This window comes from Triticum dicoccoides, chromosome 5A, assembly GCF_002162155.2.
Source record: "Triticum dicoccoides isolate Atlit2015 ecotype Zavitan chromosome 5A, WEW_v2.0, whole genome shotgun sequence".
NCBI classification, from domain to species: domain Eukaryota; kingdom Viridiplantae; phylum Streptophyta; class Magnoliopsida; order Poales; family Poaceae; genus Triticum; species Triticum dicoccoides.
Window position 1 is genome coordinate 632,528,513 of NC_041388.1, and position 17,838 is coordinate 632,546,350.

Below are 17,838 nucleotides of genomic sequence, written 5' to 3' on the forward strand. Positions count from 1 at the left end.
AGGAAAGAAATCCCATCATTTCCTTCCCCACCGATTGTTATCCCCCCTTTTTAGGGATCTTGATCTTATCCCTTCGGGATATGATCTTATTCCTTCTAAGGGGGATCTTGGTGCGCCTTGACCAGGGGTGTGGGTCCTTTCCCCCACTACCCACGTTCATGTGGGTCCCCCCATGTAGGTGGGCCCCACTCCGGAACCTTCTAGAACCTTCCCGGTACAATACCGAAAAATCTTGAACATTTTCCGGTGGCCAAAATAGGACTTTCCATATATAAATCTTAACCTCCGGACCATTCTGGAACTCCTCGTGACGTCCGGGATCTCATCCGGGACTCCGAACAACATTCGGTAACCACATACAAACTTCCTTTATAACCCTAGCGTCATCGAACCTTAAGTGTGTAGACCCTACGGGTTCGGGAGACATGCAGACATGACCGAGACGTTCTCCGGTCAATAACCAACAGCGGGATCTGGATACCCATGATGGCTCCCACATGTTCCATGATGATCTCATCGGATGAACCACGATGTCAAGGACTTAATCAATCCCGTATTCAATTCTCTTTGTCTATCGGTATGTTACTTGCCCGAGATTCGATCGTCGGTATCCAATACCTTGTTCAATCTCGTTACCGGCAAGTCACTTTACTCGTTCCGTAACACATCATCCCGTGATCAACTCCTTGGTCACATTGCGCATATGATGATGTCCTACCGAGTGGGCCCAGAGATACCTCTCCGTTTACACGGAGTGACAAATCCCAGTCTCGATCCGCATAAAACAATAGATACTTTCGGAGATACCTGTAGTGCACCTTTATAGTCACCCAATTACGTTGTGACGTTTGATACACCCAAAGCACTCCTACGGTATCCAGGAGTTACACGCTCTCATGGTCAAAGGAAGAGATACTTGACATTGGCAAAGCTCTAGCAAACGAACTACACGATCTTTGTGCTAGGCTTAGGATTGGGTCTTGTCCATCACATCATTCTCCTAATGATGTGATCCCGTTATCAACGACATCCAATGTCCATAGCCAGGAAACCATGACTATCTGTTGATCACAACGAGCTAGTCAACTAGAGGCTCACTAGGGACATATTGTGGTCTATGTATTCACACGTGTATTACGATTTCCGGATAATACAGTTATAGCATGAATAAAGGACAATTATCATGAACAAGGAAATATAATAATAACACTTTTATTATTGCCTCTAGGGCATATTTCCAACAGTCTCCCACTTGCACTAGAGTCAATAGTCTAGTTCACATCGCCATGTGATTAACACTCACAGGTCACATCGCCATGTGACTAATACCCAAGAGTTTTAGGTTTGATCATGTTGCTTGTGAGAGAGGTTTTAGTCAACAGGTCTGAACCTTTCAGATCCGTGTGTGCTTTACAAATCTCTATGTCATCTCCTAGATGTAGCTACCACGCTCTATTTGGAGCTATTCCAAATAACTGTTCTACTTGGAGCTATTCTAAATTGTTGCCCCATAATACGTATCCGGTATCTCTTCTTAGAGCTATCCGGATAGGTGTTAAGCTTGCATCGACGTAACCTTTACGACGAACTCTTTTACCACCTCCATAATCGAGAAAATTCCTTAGTCCACTAGTTACCAAGGATAACTTTGACCGCTGTCTGTGATCCATTCATGGATCACTCTTGTACCCCTTGACTGACTCATGGCAAGGCACACTTCAGGTGCGGTACTCAGCATGGCATACTGTAGAGCCTATGTCTTAAGCATAGGGGACGACCTTCGTCCTTTCTCTCTATTCTGCCGAGGTCGAGCATTAAGTCTTAACTTCGTACCTTACAACTCAGGCAAGAACTCCTTCTTTGACTGGTCCATCTTGAACACCTTCAAGATCATGTCAAGGTATGTGCTCATTTGAAAGTATTATTAAGCATTTTGATCTATCCTTATAGATCTTGATGCTCAATGTTCAAGTAGCTTAATCCAGGCTTTCCATTGAAAAACACTTTCAAAATAACCCTATATGCTTTCCAGAAATTCTACGTCATTTCTGATCAACAATATGTCAACAACATATACTCATCAGAAATTCTATAGTGCTCCCACTCACTTCTTTGGAAATACAAGTTTCTCATAAACTTTGTACAAACCCAAAATCTTTGATCATCATCAAAGCATACATTCCAACTCCGAGATGCTCACTCCAGTCCTTAGAAGGATTGCTGGAGCTTTGCATACTTATTAGCATCTTTCGGGATTGACAAAACCTTCCGGTTGTATCACATACAACCTTTCCTCAAGAAAATCGTCGAGGAAACAATGTTTTGACATCCTATCTGCAAGATTTCATAAATAATGCAGTAATCGCTAATATAATTCCAATAGACTCTTAGCATCGCTATGAGTGAGAAAATCTCATCGTAGTCAACTCCTTGAACTTGTCGGAAAACATCTTAACGACAAGTCGAGCTTTCTTAATGGTAATTCTTACCATCATTGTCTGTCTTCCTTTTAAAATCCATCCGTACTCATTTGCCTTACGACCATCGAGCCGTTCTGCCAAAGTCTTCACTTTGTTTTCATACATGGATCCTCTCTCGGATTTTATGGCCTCAAGCCATTTATCGGAATCCGGGCCCACCATCGCTTCTCCATAGCTCGTAGGCTCATTGTTGTCTAGCAACATGACTTCCAAGACAGGATTACGTACCACTCTCAAGTAGTACGCATCCTTGTCATCCTACGAGGTTTGGGAGTGACTTGATCTGAAGTTTCATGATCACTATCATAAGCTTCCACTTCAATTGGTGTAGGTGCCACGGGAACAACTTCCTGTGCCCTGCTACACACTGGTTGAAGTGATGGTTCAATAACCTCATCAAGTCTCCACCATCCTCCCACTCAATTCTTTCGAGAGAAACCTTTCCTCGAGAAAGGACCTGATTCAAGAAACAATCCTTTATTGCTTTTGGATCTGAGACAGGAGGTATACCCAACTGTTTTGGGTGTCCTATGAAGATGCATTTTATCCGCTTTGGGTTCGAGCTTATCAACCTGAAACTTTTTCATATAAGCGTCGCAGCCCCAAACTTTTAGGAAACGACAACTTAGGTTTCTCCAAACCATAATTCATACGGTGTCATCTCAACGGAATTATGTGGTGCCCTATTTAAAGTGAATGTGGTTGTCTCTAATGCCTAACCCATGGACAATAGTGGTAATTCGATAAGAGACATCATGGTACGCACCATATCCAATAGGGTGCAACTATGATGTTCGGACACACCATCACACTATGGTGTTCCAGGCGGTATTAATTGCGAAACAATTTCCACAATGTCTTAATTGTGTGCCAAAACTCGTAACTCAGATATTCATCTCTATGATCATATCATAGACATTTTATCCTCTTGTCACAATGATCTTCTACTTCACTCTGAAATTACTTGAACCATTCAATAATTCAGACTTGTGTTTCATCAAGTAAATATTCTCAACATCTACTCGAATCATCTGTGAAGTAAGATCATAACGATATTCACTGCATGCCTCAGCACTCATTGGATTGGACACATCAAAATGTGTTACTTCCAACAAGTTGCTATCTTGTTCCATCTTACTGAAAACGAGGCTTTTCAGTCATATTGCCCATGTGGTATGATTTGCATATCTCAAGTGATTCAAAATCAAGTGAGTCCAAACGGTCCATTTGCATGGAGTTTCTTCATGCATATACACCAATAGACATGGTTCGCATGTCTCAAACTTTTCAAAAACGAGTGAGTCCAAAGATCCATCAACATGGAGCTTCTTCATGCGTTTTATACCATTATGACTTACATGGCAGTGCCACAAGTAAGTGGTACTATCATTACTATCTTATATCTTTTGGCATGAAAATGTGTATCACTACGATCGAGATTCAATAAACCATTCAGGTTTAATACTAATCTTGATGGTAGAGGGAGCGTGCGATGTTTGATCACATCAAACTTGGAAACACTTCCAACATATATCGTCAGCTCACCTTTAGCTAGTCTTCGTTTATTCCGTAGCTTTTATTTCGAGTTACTAACACTTAGCAACCAAACCGGTATCTAATACCCTGGTGCTACTAGGAGTACTAGTAAAGTACACATTAACATAATGTATATCCAATATACTTCTATCGACCTTGCCAGCCTTCTTATCTACCAAGTATCTAGGGTGATTCTGCTCCAGCGGCTATTCCCCTTATCACAAAAGCACTTAGTCTCGGGTTTGGGTTCAACCTCGGGTTTCTTCACTGGTGCAGCAGCTGATTTGCCGTTTCATGAAGTATCCCTTCTTGCACTTGCCCTTCTTGAAACTAGTGGTTTCACCAACCATCAACAATTGATGCTCCTTCTTGATTTCTACTTTCGCGGTGTCAAACATCGCGAATACCTCAAGGATCATCATATCTATCCCTGATATGTTATAGTTCATCACGAAGCTCTAGCAGCTTGGTGGCAATGACTTTGGGGAAACATCACTATCTCATCTGGAAGATTAACTCCCACTTGATTCAAGTGATTGTTGCACTCAGACAATCTGAGCACAAGCTCAACGATTGAGCTTTTCTCCCTTAGTTTGCAGGCTAAGAAAATCGCCGGAGGTCTCATACCTCTTGACGTGGGCACGAGCCTGAAATCCCAATTTCAGCCCTCGAAACATCTCATATGTTCCGCGACGTTTCGAAAATGTCTTTGGTGCCTCTACTTAAACCATTTAACTAAACTATCACGTAGTTATCAAAACGTGTATGTTCGATGTTCGAAACATCCACAAACGATGTTTGGGGTTCAGCACACTGAGCAGTGCATTAAGGACATAAGCTTTCTACTGTCCGCATAATCGCTACTGTCAACTTTCAACTATATTTTCTCTAGGAACATATCTAAACAGTGGAACTAAAGCGCGAGCTTACGACATAATTTGCAAAAAGGTCTTTTGACTATGTTCAAGATAATTAAATTCATCTTATGAACTCCCACTCAGATAGACATCCCTCTGGTCATCTAAGTGATCACATGATCCGAGTCAACTAGCCCGTGTCCGATCATCACGTGAGACGGACTAGTTAACGTCGGTGAACATCTTCATGTTGATCGTATCTACTATACGACTCATGCTCGACCTTTCGGTCTCCGTGTTCCGAGGCCATGTCTGCACATGCTAGGCTCGTCAAGTTAACCCTAAGTGTTTTCGCTGTGTAAAACTGTCTTACACCCGTTGTATGTGAACGTAAGAATCCATCACACCCGATCATCACATGGTGCTTAGAAGCGACGAACTGTAGCAACGGTGCACAGTTAGGGGAGAACACTTCTTGAAATTTTGTAAGGGATCATCTTATTTACTACCGTCGTCCTAAGTAAACAAGATGCATAAACATGATAAACATCACATGCAATCAAATAGTGTAGTGACATGATATGGCCAATATCATATAGCTCCTTTGATCTTCATCTTCGGGGCTCCATGATCATCTTGTCACCGGCATGACACCATGATCTCCATCATCATGATCTCCATCATCGTGTCTTCATGAAGTTGTCACGCCAACGACTACTTCTACTTCTATGACTAACGCGTTTAGCAATAAAGTAAAGTAGTTTACATGGCGTTCTTCAATGACACGCAGGTCATACAATAAATAAAGACAACTCCTATGGCTCCTGCCGGTTGTCATACTCATCGATATGCAAGTCGTGAATCCTATTATAAGAACATGATCAATCTCATACATCACATATATCATTCATCACTTCCTTTTGGCCATATCACATCACATAGCATACCCTGCAAAAACAAGTTAGACGTCCTCTAATTGTTGTTTGCATGTTTTACGTGGCTGCTATGGGTTTCTAGCAAGAACGTTTCTTACCTACGCAAAACCACAACGTGATATGCCAATTGCTATTTACCCTTCATAAGGACCCTTTTCATCGAATCCGTTCCGACTAAAGTGGGAGAGACTGGCACCCGCTAGCCACCTTATGCACCAAGTGCATGTCAATCGGTGGAACCTGTCTCACGTAAGAGTACATGTAAGGTCGGTCCGGGCCGCTTCATCCCACAATACCGTCGAAACAAGATTGGACTAGTAACGGTAAGCATATTGTACAACATCAACGCCCACAACTACTTTGTGTTCTACTCATGCAAAGAATCTACGCAATAAACCTGGCTCTGATTCCACTGTTGGGGAACGTAGCAGAAATTCAAAATTTTCCTACGTGTCACCAAGATCTATCTATGGAGAAACCAGCAACGAGGGGAAGGAGAGTGCATCTACATACCCTTGTAGATCGCTAAGCGGAAGCGTTCAAGTGAACGGGGTTGATGGAGTCGTACTCGTCGTGATTCAAATCACCGATGATCCTAGTGCCGAACGGACGGCACCTCCGCGTTCAACACACGTACAGCCCGGTGACGTCTCCCACGCCTTGATCCAGCAAGGAGAGAGGGAGAGGTTGAGGAAGACTCCATCCAACAGCAGCACAACGGCGTGGTGGTGATGGAGGAGCGTGGCAATCCAGCAGGGCTTCGCCAAGCACCACGGGAGAGGAGGAGTAGGGAGAGAGGTAGGGCTGCGCCAGAACTTCGTGTATAGCTCCCATGCGCCTCCCCACTATATATAGGGGTGGAGGGGCTGGTATCTTGCCCTCCAAGTCCATTGGGGCGTTGGCCAAGGTGGGAGGAAAGAAATCCCATCATTTCCTTCCCCACCGATTGTTATCCCCCCTTTTTAGGGATCTTGATCTTATCCCTTCGGGATATGATCTTATTCCTTCTAAGGGGGATCTTGGTGCGCCTTGACCAGGGGTGTGGGTCCTTTCCCCCACTACCCACGTTCATGTGGGTCCCCCCATGTAGGTGGGCCCCACTCCGGAACCTTCTAGAACCTTCCCGGTACAATACCGAAAAATCTTGAACATTTTCCGGTGGCCAAAATAGGACTTTCCATATATAAATCTTAACCTCCGGACCATTCTGGAACTCCTCGTGACGTCCGGGATCTCATCCGGGACTCCGAACAACATTCGGTAACCACATACAAACTTCCTTTATAACCCTAGCGTCATCGAACCTTAAGTGTGTAGACCCTACGGGTTCGGGAGACATGCAGACATGACCGAGACGTTCTCCGGTCAATAACCAACAGCGGGATCTGGATACCCATGATGGCTCCCACATGTTCCATGATGATCTCATCGGATGAACCACGATGTCAAGGACTTAATCAATCCCGTATTCAATTCTCTTTGTCTATCGGTATGTTACTTGCCCGAGATTCGATCGTCGGTATCCAATACCTTGTTCAATCTCGTTACCGGCAAGTCACTTTACTCGTTCCGTAACACATCATCCCGTGATCAACTCCTTGGTCACATTGCGCATATGATGATGTCCTACCGAGTGGGCCCAGAGATACCTCTCCGTTTACACGGAGTGACAAATCCCAGTCTCGATCCGCATAAAACAATAGATACTTTCGGAGATACCTGTAGTGCACCTTTATAGTCACCCAGTTACGTTGTGACGTTTGATACACCCAAAGCACTCCTACGGTATCCAGGAGTTACACGCTCTCATGGTCAAAGGAAGAGATACTTGACATTCGCAAAGCTCTAGCAAACGAACTACACGATCTTTGTGCTAGGCTTAGGATTGGGTCTTGTCCATCACATCATTCTCCTAATGATGTGATCCCGTTATCAACGACATCCAATGTCCATAGCCAGGAAACCATGACTATCTGTTGATCACAACGAGCTAGTCAACTAGAGGCTCACTAGGGACATATTGTGGTCTATGTATTCACACGTGTATTACGATTTCCGGATAATACAGTTATAGCATGAATAAAAGACAATTATCATGAACAAGGAAATATAATAATAACACTTTTATTATTGCCTCTAGGGCATATTTCCAACAGAAGTCACCGGAGACGAAGGTGGAGAACCCGGTGACATGCTAGGCGAGGAGACCGGGGATGATGGTGGCTGCAAATCAACTAGATGTGGAGAAGGAGAGGAAGTGGAACAGAGAGGTACAGTCTCGGCGGGAGTGATAGGTGAGTCATGAAAAGTGAGAAAAGAGATATCCTGCACTGAAAAAGTCGAGGAAGATGGGCGTGGGTAGAAGGGACGAGACTCTTCAAAAGTCACATCTCGAGAGATACGCATCCGACGACCAATAGGATCCCAACAACGATAGCCCTTATGCTCATCACTGTAGCCTAAGAAGACACACTCAACAGACTGAGCGGTCAGTTTGGTGCGTCCGCGAGGGGCAAGAAGAACATAGCAAACACAACCAAACGAGCGAAGCATCGAATAATCAGGAGAACGATCAAAAAGTCGCTCGAAAGGAACACCACCCTGTAGAGCAGCGGAAGGCTGTATATTGATAAGATAGGTGGATGTGGAGACGGCCTCAGCCCAAAAATGGGGCGGGAGAGAGGCAGCAATCATTAATGCACGAGCCGTCTCAAGAAGATGTCGATGCTTTCGCTCAGCCACACCATTCTGAGCATGAGCACCAGGACAAGAGAATTGAGAGAGAGTCCCATGCTCAGCAAGAACACCACGCAACATCTTAGAGATATACTCGCCAGCGGAGTCAGCACGAAAAACACGAATGGGGAAAGAGAACTGAGTATGAACCATGGTAGCAAAACGCTTATAAATAGACAACACCTCAGAGCGAGAAGTCATGAAATAAAGCCATGTGTAACGAGAGAAATCATCTATGAAAATAATATAGTATTTATGACCACCTTTCGAAGCGAAAGGGGCCGGACCCCATACATCAGAATGGACTAAATCGAAAGGACGCTTAGACACTGACTCACTATGTGAATATGGTAACTGAATGTGTTTGCCAAGATGACAACCCTAACACTCTAAAGAGACGTCTCCTGAGACAGACCCCAGAAGGCCTCGACGAACTAAAGAAGACAACCGAGAACCACACAGATGACCAAGTCGATGATGCCACTGCTGGAAGGAACCAGTGACGGAGGCGACAGAAGCGGAAGAACTGGCGATGGTGGTGGCAGCAGAAGGAACATGAAGCCAGTCCAACTCCCAAAGACCCTGAGAATCACGGCGGTGAGGGCCAGCCCCAACCAGAGTGTGCGTGTGACGGTCCTGGATAGAACAAGAGTCAACGTCAAGGATGACGCGACAACCAGAATCCGTAAGTTGACCAGCAGAAAACAAATTCATGGTAAGTCGAGGAACATGAGCAACATCAGGAACAGAATAAGAAGGAGTAGTAAGATTGCCTCTACTAGCAACAGAAAGTGGAGTACCATCAGCAGTAAAGACATGAATAGGAGAATCCAGTGATCGAAGAGAGGACAAAGTGGAAGAATGAGAAGAGATATGAAAAGAAGCTCCAGAGTCCAGAACCCAGGGGGATGTACCTAACTGTGTAGAGGGTGATTGCTCAGTGCGGGAAGCATCAGTCACAGAACCGGCAGTACCCGTCGAGGAAGAACCTGAAGCCGCGAGCAGACGCTTAAGTCTCAGAATATCCTGCTCAGTCAAAGCAATGGCTGAAGCTGTCGAGGTAGATGACGAAGTCCCGGAAGATGATGATCGAGCCTTGCGCAGGTGTTTCTTCTTCGTGTAGCACTGAGACTCAAGATGGCCATCATTGTTGCAATAGGCGCAATGTGGACGGGGGCGACCTGAGCCTCCAGAAGGAGTGGGCAAGAGCGGCGGAGCACTCGAGCGAGAAGGGGTCGGTGGAGCAAGTGGCGTAGGAGCACGAGTAGCGAGCACAGAGGGAACCTCCAGCAAACCAGCACCACGTAAGCGAGTCTCCTCAGCACGAATCTCAGAAAGCGCCTCCATGAGAGAAATACGGCCACGAGCAAACAACTGAGCACACCGGGGCTCAAACTCCTTACGGAGCCGAGACAGGAACTCATAGACGCGATGAAACTCCAAATTGGCCTGGACAGCCTGGCAACAGGGGCAGGTACGACACCCAGCACTACGGAGAGAATCAAGCTGGCGCCAGATAGCAGAACTCTGTGCATAGAAGTCATCAACAGTAGAGTCACCCTGCTGAAGAGCATGCTCCTGACGGATCACAGAGAGGTATAAGGCATCACCAGAGGGCTGATAGCGCTCACGAAGACGGGTCCACATCTCAAAGACAGTGGAAAGACCCAGAAATTCAGAAGCAAACTGAGGCAGAACACTAGCAGTGAGAATAGCTGCAGCACGAGCATCATCATCAAGCCACTGGGTGTAAACAGACAGAGCACCATGATACGTCTAAAGAGCCTCCTCATAAGCCAAAACCCTCTCATCATAAGCACGATCAGCAGCCTCATCAGCAACCTTAGCCGCATCCTTGGCGGCCTGATTAGCATCCGGAAGAAGAACCGATGGAGTTGGCGGAGTAGGGGCCACTGGAGGAACTGGACGTGGCGGACAGCAGACCTCGCCAGAAAGAACACCCCAAAGACGGATGCCACGCATGTGAATGCGCATGAAGCTAGTAAACTCGGTGTAGTTAGTGCCATCAAAGATCACCGGACAGCGAGGGACAGCAACATAGCCCGATGTAGCAGACATTTTTTTTAGAGATCGATCAAGGGGCAGCTGGCAGTCGGCGGCTGAAGAACCGCAGGGGCAAGGGCCGACGGGAGCTGCGTTGATTGAGGCCGGGAGCAGGAGATCAGGCCGGCTTCGGTTGGAGCCGGCTGGGAGCGATCCTGCAGGAGATCAGGCCAGCTCGATGGGGGCCGGCTGGGATCGAGCCTGCCTACTGCGAGCGAGACGAGGACGATCGATGGAGTCTGCGAGCGAGACGAGTAGAGGCAGCCTTCGAGTGATGCTGAGGGCCTTCGATCGATGGAGTCCTGCGATCTTCGGGAGGAGCGGAAGAGGAGCACCACACCGCCGCGCCGGCAAGCTAGGGTTTGCCTCGGGGGCGCGCGGCAGAGGGGGATCGGGACGGGAGGAACGTGCGGGGGAGGAGAGACCGAACGCACGAGTTGCAGCGTGCGAAAAAATTAACCTAGCTCTAATACCATGTTAGGAATAGGCAACTTGTATTCCCATGAGGCCATATGCCGATATATATATATATATATATATATATATATATATATACATGTACATGTGTGGAACATATGCAGGAAAACCCCTTATACAACGGGATAAATACAAAGGGGTGCATGACTTATATTATAACTCTAACATGATTAACCTTTATGCTCATTATTCTATTTTGTTATCCTGTTAAATATCAGCCTACACGCTGAGGCGGGAGCTGAAGCTATGTCTCCATCATTGCATCATTGATGCTTGAAGCGCCCCAACACAATGGAGACGGTGTTTATGAGTTCATTCCAATCCGCCAGCCTTCCAGCCAATCTACAAGCTTAACTGGATTGCCTATCTGGGTTTGTGTGGTTGGTAACACTTGTCCTATTATACGTTTCAGAGGATGCGACATGTGTCGTGGCGCTACAACTTGTGACTTCTGAGTTTATTTATTTTCCTATAATCCTATATAGTGTGTACCGTGGAATCTTGAACGGCGAACTTACTTGTATGTCGTTGGTCTGTAATAGTGTGGAACCCCGTACACAGGATTTATGTGTGTGTCACTTGGTTGTACTACCTTGGGAAATATCAGTTTCCTGTCAGTAATCAAGGATGTTCTTTTGTTGGTATGTAATACTCGCTCCGTTCCTAAGTATAAGTCCTTTTAGATATTTCTATATGAACTACTGTACATGTAGATGGTATAGACGCATTTTAGAGTATAGATTCATTCATTTTGCTCCGTACGTACTCCATATTATAGAATCTCTAAAAAGACATATATTTAGGAACGGAGGGAGTGCCAGTTTTCTAGATTTGATTGCTATCTTATGCAGGTCATATATAGTGCTTAGTAAGTGAATACAATTTCACTAAGTGAATATGTTTCAACAAAGGGATTAAGGGAAGTACCTGATCTTAGTTTATCTCCATGGGCTTCCGTACGTTGTGGCGAAGCTGCCAACCAGGGGTTTATTTTGCTTCACATGGAAACGGAGAGATCTTTGACAGTGTAAGGTACAGCTTGCTCTGCATTGAAGCCGAATTCCGTGGGGCATGCATCGACATAATGGATTCGACTGTAGATTGGAAGCGATTCAAATCGATAGATTTTTCTCTCCGACGTGCCGGACATGCCCGAGGTCCACTCTATATTCGTCCTGAATTTGGACTGGATATTAGAGGTGTCGGTTAGTCCGGACGTTTGAGGAGTCCGTTTTGGTCCGGTTTAAGGAGTTCGTCCGACCATTTGAGGTGGGTTTGAGACACGCGTTGTAAATGTTTTCATGTGTATACCCCTAAAAGAAAATGTACCAGTGGTGTAGTAACTAGGTGGTGTAGCTTAAAAAAACAGCTAGCTGGTGTCGATCGTAAGCGCAGGAATCCGCATCCGGGTGCCCACTCCAGTCTCCAACTCCACCGGCAATGCCAGTCACCAGCCGAAATGGGCGCCGGCGCCGGCGGGACAGCAAGGATACCAGCTTCGATCAGGGCGGAGGTTGCAAAGCGCTGACATCAGGGCGGAGGTTGCAAAGCGCTGACATCAGGGCGGGCGCGCTGCCGCCTGAGAATATCCCGGCTTCTGTCCCCAGACGAAACGATTCCCTTCCGTCGCGCTCTCCGCCCGCCAGCCCGCGCCAGGCTCCAACGCGCACCGCGGCGGCACTACGGCAAAGCTAATACTACTACAAGCGCCAATTAGGAGCAGGCAGAGCTGGAGAGAACCGAAGCTCTCGGCAGCTGTTGGCTGGTTCCGATGGCGAGCGACGGCGACGAGGCTCCCGCGGGGGTGGCCGGGAAGGTGACCTGCGCGGCGTGGATACGGCGCCCGGGCGGCGGGCCGGCCGTGTCCAGCAGCCGCAGCCTCCTCGTGGTGTACGGCCGCGGCGCCACCGCCTCGTCCCCGCCGCTCCTCGACCTCCTCGCCTTCGACACCAGGCCGTGCGAGCTCGCCTCCGAACCCCTGGTGAGCGGCCCGTGCGCGGCGGGGTTTCGGCGCCTGCTGCTGCTACGGCCGTGTCTCTGACCGCGGGATTAATGAATTTGCAGCTGAGGGTCGTGATGGGCGAAAAGGGAGCCGACGCGGACACGCCGCGCGCCATCGCCGTGCACCCCGCCGGCGACGAGTTCGTCTGCGCCACCGCCAAAGGCTGCAGGTGCGTGCGTGCTCGTCGCTTTGTCGTGCCGATCGAATTACTCGGCCTCAGTCAGTATGATACTTCCAATATCTTAACGTACAAGTTCAAGAAATCAGTAGGACATCATAGGAGAGAATAATCAGTAGGAGATCATAGGCATTCTTCAGGCTTCTGATATTTCTCCTTGCTATACATCAACTCTTTCATTCATATTCTAAGTTCACCTGGCTAAGACATCATTCTATCGCACCTTTAGGCTGTTCAAGCTGGTCTATGATGACTTTTGTATCAACCTTATTTCAAGTGATTCGCCGCCCCTCCAATCAGTTGGGCCTCAGCGATGTTTGGCATTCAGTACTGATGGTACTAAGTTTGCTATTGGCGGCGAGGTATCATCAGCCCATTCCACCTTGCTTTTCTTTTCATGCATTTTTATTTACTATGTATATAATGATTCTGCTAGTTGGTAAGTCTCTTTTGTTCAGAGTTCTGTAGTAACTTCTTTCTGTAGGGAAAGTTATGCAACTTCAAGGGTAATTTATGACATGTTGTAATCTGCTGAACTGTAAAATTATGATTGCATTCTGCAAATCACATATTTGATTTCTTAACTAAATTTTGCTATATTTATATTCCACTAAAACAGAATGGACATCTCAGAATATTTCACTGGCCAAATCTCAGCGTGCTTCTGGATGAACCTAAAGCTCATAAATCCTTCCGGGACATGGACATCAGGTGAATGAAACTATAAAAGTAGACGCCTGTTTTAATCAACAAATGATTATTACCTCGTGGATCAATAGGATCTGACGAACTGTACATACTCCCTCGAGTACCAAAGCTGCTGGGTGTGTCTTGATAGTTTAGTACAAACTTTTGCACAAGAGATCTTTATTACTAATTAGGGCAGTTAGCCAATTTCTATTTGTTCATTAAATTACAAAATAAGCTCTTTTTGGTAGCATGTTTAATCCTGAAATGCCTCTTTCTCATGTAACTTGGATTCAGCGTTTTTAGTATCAACTTCAACTGATGGTTCTGCAAGAATATGGAAGATTGATGAGGGAGCTCCACTCGTAAATTTGACTAGATCTTTGGTAAAATCCATGTACTTTCCCCTTTACAATAACTGAAACTGAATTGCTTATTTGACCATACTGTTTACATTTCTTCCTGTAAATGCTTTACAGGATGAGAGGATTGAGTGTTGCCGCTTTTCTAGGGATGGAAAGAAACCTTTTCTGTTTTGCACACTTGTAAAAGGTAATCACGTCGATAAAGTCAAGAAATGCAACACCAAACAGACTTAATTGAATTTTTATTGATGAAATAGGAAATGATATCGTGACTATGGTTTTGAACATAAGTAACTGGAAGAGAATTGGATACAAAAGACTCCTGCGAAAGCCCATTTCCACACTTTCAGTTAGCTTGGATGGGAAGTATCTCGCACTGTAAGTGGATGTGGTGGTGCATCTCATGTAATACTGGCTGTGACAGTACTTCTATATTTAGCATTTCTAGGCATACCTGCATCGCCGAAGTCTGAGGTATTCAGGATAGTTTTTCCTTTCCAGAATTCAAACAATTTCTGAATCGTCTTTTCTCACACTTCTCAGCTACAATCCATCTAGTTGTACATTTCAAAATATGCAGCATTAGTACCTGAAGTGTGTCCAGTTGACTGAACATCATGTTGGTTGGTCACCTCTGAGATAATCATTTTACTGGAAGAAACCACTTACCTGCTATTCTGCGTACATTTCGTAACAAAAAGAGCTTGTCTGCATGTCATACTACTTGTTCATCGTCCGACTTAATGTGCTTGTCTAGATCTGCTGAGCCTTCCGCGTCGACGCGACATCCTTCTTTTGGCTGTGAAGTGGTACTGACATGGATACATTTTTCATCTTTATCTAGAGGAAGCCGTGATGGAGACTGTTGTGTTGCCGATGTACAGAAGATGCAAGTTTCTCACTTGATGAAGAAGGTCCATCTTGGCTCCCCAATTTCCTCCATTGAATTTTGCCCTACTGAAAGGTAAATGGTAACTACTGGTATTTCCTGTAACAAGAAGCGAGACAAACCTGAAATAATCGCTGACTGTATCCAGAACAGAAGTTTTTAGAGATAACCTGTCTTCCTGAAGCACTGCCAAACTAGTGAAGTAGCAACTAGTTCAGTATTTGTTCATAGTGAAGTCAGAGTTTATTCAGCTATTCACTTGGAAGAATCCTCACTGGTTGATGGTCCAAGCTTGAATGAAAGAACTGAATGGCCTCTTGTTTGCTGTTGTTGCAGGATTGTGATATCCACCTCGCACCAATGGGGAGCAGAGATTACGAAGCTCAACGTCCCTGCTGACTGGAGAGGTACATACATGCATGTTGCTGTAGATGGCGTTCTTGTATGTTGCACATAAGTATTGGATAAAGTATTTACCAAGATTTTCCGGTGTACGCTTTCCCCATTGCAGTTTGGCAAATTTGGCTGGTATTCTTGAGCCTCTTCGTGACATCGGCAATACTGTTCTACACGTTCTTCAAGCACACAAACCTGGTGTAACCCCATAGGGTGCACATTTCAGAGTAACGATCCTCTAGTGTCTGAATTCTGATGATCAGAGTCCATGCCTAATATCAACAATGTTCCTTATCCTCTGTTTTTGTTGACACAATGCCTCGTCCTCATGAGCCCTTTCATTGTATGACCAAATGGTTTTGTGTCTGAAATGATCATTGTTTTGTGGTATCGAACCCTAAGCAGGCACATTTTTGTACACCAAGTGTTGAATTCTGTACATCGTATACCATGTGCCTCCTGTGCTGTAATCTTTGTGACTTCATTTCCACACAAAAAATAGTATGCCCATGGCAATTCCACAAAATCAGCACATTGTGTTTCCACCTTGACGATGAACGTTCACGCATGTGTAACCAAGGTAAATCAAAGGCCCTTCCAGCTTAGCACGGTTACACATATTCAGATAATTCTTATAAGATGACAAGTAGAGATGTGTTGCTGCCTGGTGTTTTCACCTTGCTTGCCTAATATAAAGTTGAAGCATCAAACAGCTTCTACAACCAAACCAGGAACACAGGGACAAGTTTACACTGGGAAACATTGTTTGCTTTCGTCAGCAAGTTAAAAGATATTCCAAAACAACAAAAACATGCTTATCTCTGTGATACAACTTAACAGCAACAGAAGGGCCTGAACATCATTTGCCCATTTCCCAGACAACGCCGCCATCCTCTGCATGCAGCAATTTAACAAAAAAAGTAAGAGGATGCAAGAAAACACAATCGATGAAGCAAAATAGATATGCATAACGCAATTAATGATTTCCGTGGTACAGTCCAAGATCTTGGATTTCCAGATAGATTAGTTTTCTTAAGGTAAGTGGTTCCTCCAGGCTCCGGCCATGAAAGATAGGATTTACCTTTGATCTTTTTGTTGATCCAAACCTCGAGCAACATCCCTGCACCAACTCCAGCGGCGCAAACAGCACCATAGATTGCCAGTGCAGAAGGCAAAGATCGTCGAGGGAGAAAGTAACACTCAGGAACTTGTCTTATTTTCTTTGGAAGGCGCTTCCTAACAACCGGCTGACTTGACTCAGTAACTGCACCACTCACAGTCTTCCAGTCTGCATTCTTCAGCATATCTTTAGAGTCTTCAGTACCCATCCTAAAATTGCCTGTACGCAAATGATAATCAGAATCTGTCACCATACATAAAAATACCATGCTGCTACATTTAGATTCATGGAGAATATAAGAAATAGAGCAAAACCTCTGTTAGCACAAATACAGTGCACTAGACATACCGATACAACCAAATTATCAACTGTACTAAAAGAAATGTGACAAGAAGTACAAGACACATGCTTTATGTCTTTAGGACATACACCATTTATCCTACCCAGGGGGTAAATACATGAAATGATGAAAATACCCCTCTACTCTAAGCACGACTGCCGTATCCAGGAACGGAGCAAAGCACTATGTTCTGAGTTTATTTCTCCTTTACTCTCTGGCAAATAAAGTATGTCAATTCGTTTACCAGAAATGATTTGTTCCAAGCTAAATTGATGCTCTCATCCCTTGACCCAAGGAATTAAGTTCTCCCATATATATGACAAAAAAGATGAATTCTTACATACATATTACAGAAGAATGTGAATCCTTTCTAATCCCTCAGCAACAGGATTGGTAACCTAACAGCAAACAGAGCTTCAAGCATAATACAGCATTTGAACTGTAGCAGCTTCATCATTTATGAGAAAACACAAATGTTCTCACATGGAAACAACAAAAGGTATCAAAATAATACAGTCCATGTTACATGAACACACAGGATTGCAAAGTCTGAAGGGTAAGAAAATCTAGAAAGCAACACACAACATAGTACTCAACTGGATACACAACAACACAATTTTATCAACCTATCCAATCAGCTGCAGAATTTGATTCATCCATGTAGGATCACACAAAGGGAAAGGGGGGGTTTGATTAGAGAAAATAAAGAAAAATGATATCGGGAAAAAAATGTAATTCAAACCCCATGCAGTCCTGCTTTTTGTTAGCTTCGATGA

General features: G+C 45.1%; 2 protein-coding genes across 2 annotated transcripts; one reads left to right on the plus strand and one right to left on the minus strand.

Moving 5' to 3' along the window:
• Positions 1-12,856: 12,856 nt before the first annotated feature.
• Positions 12,857-16,004, plus strand: LOC119300245 (SEC12-like protein 1). The gene is made up of 10 exons (XM_037577267.1): positions 12,857-13,066; positions 13,150-13,256; positions 13,495-13,627; positions 13,885-13,976; positions 14,239-14,338; positions 14,432-14,504; positions 14,575-14,695; positions 15,162-15,281; positions 15,543-15,613; positions 15,718-16,004. The coding sequence occupies exons 1-10, from the start codon at positions 12,857-12,859 to the stop codon at positions 15,804-15,806; spliced, it is 1,116 nt and encodes a 371-aa protein (XP_037433164.1). The 3' UTR covers positions 15,807-16,004.
• Positions 16,005-16,063: 59 nt separating this feature from the next.
• Positions 16,064-16,940, minus strand: LOC119298195. The gene is made up of 2 exons (XM_037575689.1): positions 16,684-16,940; positions 16,064-16,496 (listed from the first exon to the last, which is right to left on the minus strand). Exons 1-2 carry the CDS (start codon positions 16,928-16,930, stop codon positions 16,462-16,464), a joined length of 282 nt encoding a protein of 93 aa, XP_037431586.1. The 5' UTR covers positions 16,931-16,940; the 3' UTR covers positions 16,064-16,461.
• Positions 16,941-17,838: the final 898 nt, after the last annotated feature.

What these genes read in the sequence shown, in the direction of transcription:
- LOC119300245 (XM_037577267.1), top strand. Translation starts at nt 12,857, where the DNA reads ATGGCGAGCGACGGCGACGAGGCTCCCGCGGGGGTGGCCGGGAAGGTG. An exon ending in GCCACCGCCAAAGGCTGCAG is followed by an intron (nt 13,257 to 13,494) that starts GTGCGTGCGTGC and finishes TCGCACCTTTAG; the next exon opens with GCTGTTCAAGCTGGTCTATG. An exon ending in GTTTTGCACACTTGTAAAAG is followed by an intron (nt 14,505 to 14,574) that starts GTAATCACGTCG and finishes TTGATGAAATAG; the next exon opens with GAAATGATATCGTGACTATG.
- LOC119298195 (XM_037575689.1), bottom strand. Translation starts at nt 16,930, where the DNA reads ATGGGTACTGAAGACTCTAAAGATATGCTGAAGAATGCAGACTGGAAG. An exon ending in GATCAACAAAAAGATCAAAG is followed by an intron (nt 16,497 to 16,683) that starts GTAAATCCTATC and finishes TGCTGCATGCAG; the next exon opens with AGGATGGCGGCGTTGTCTGG.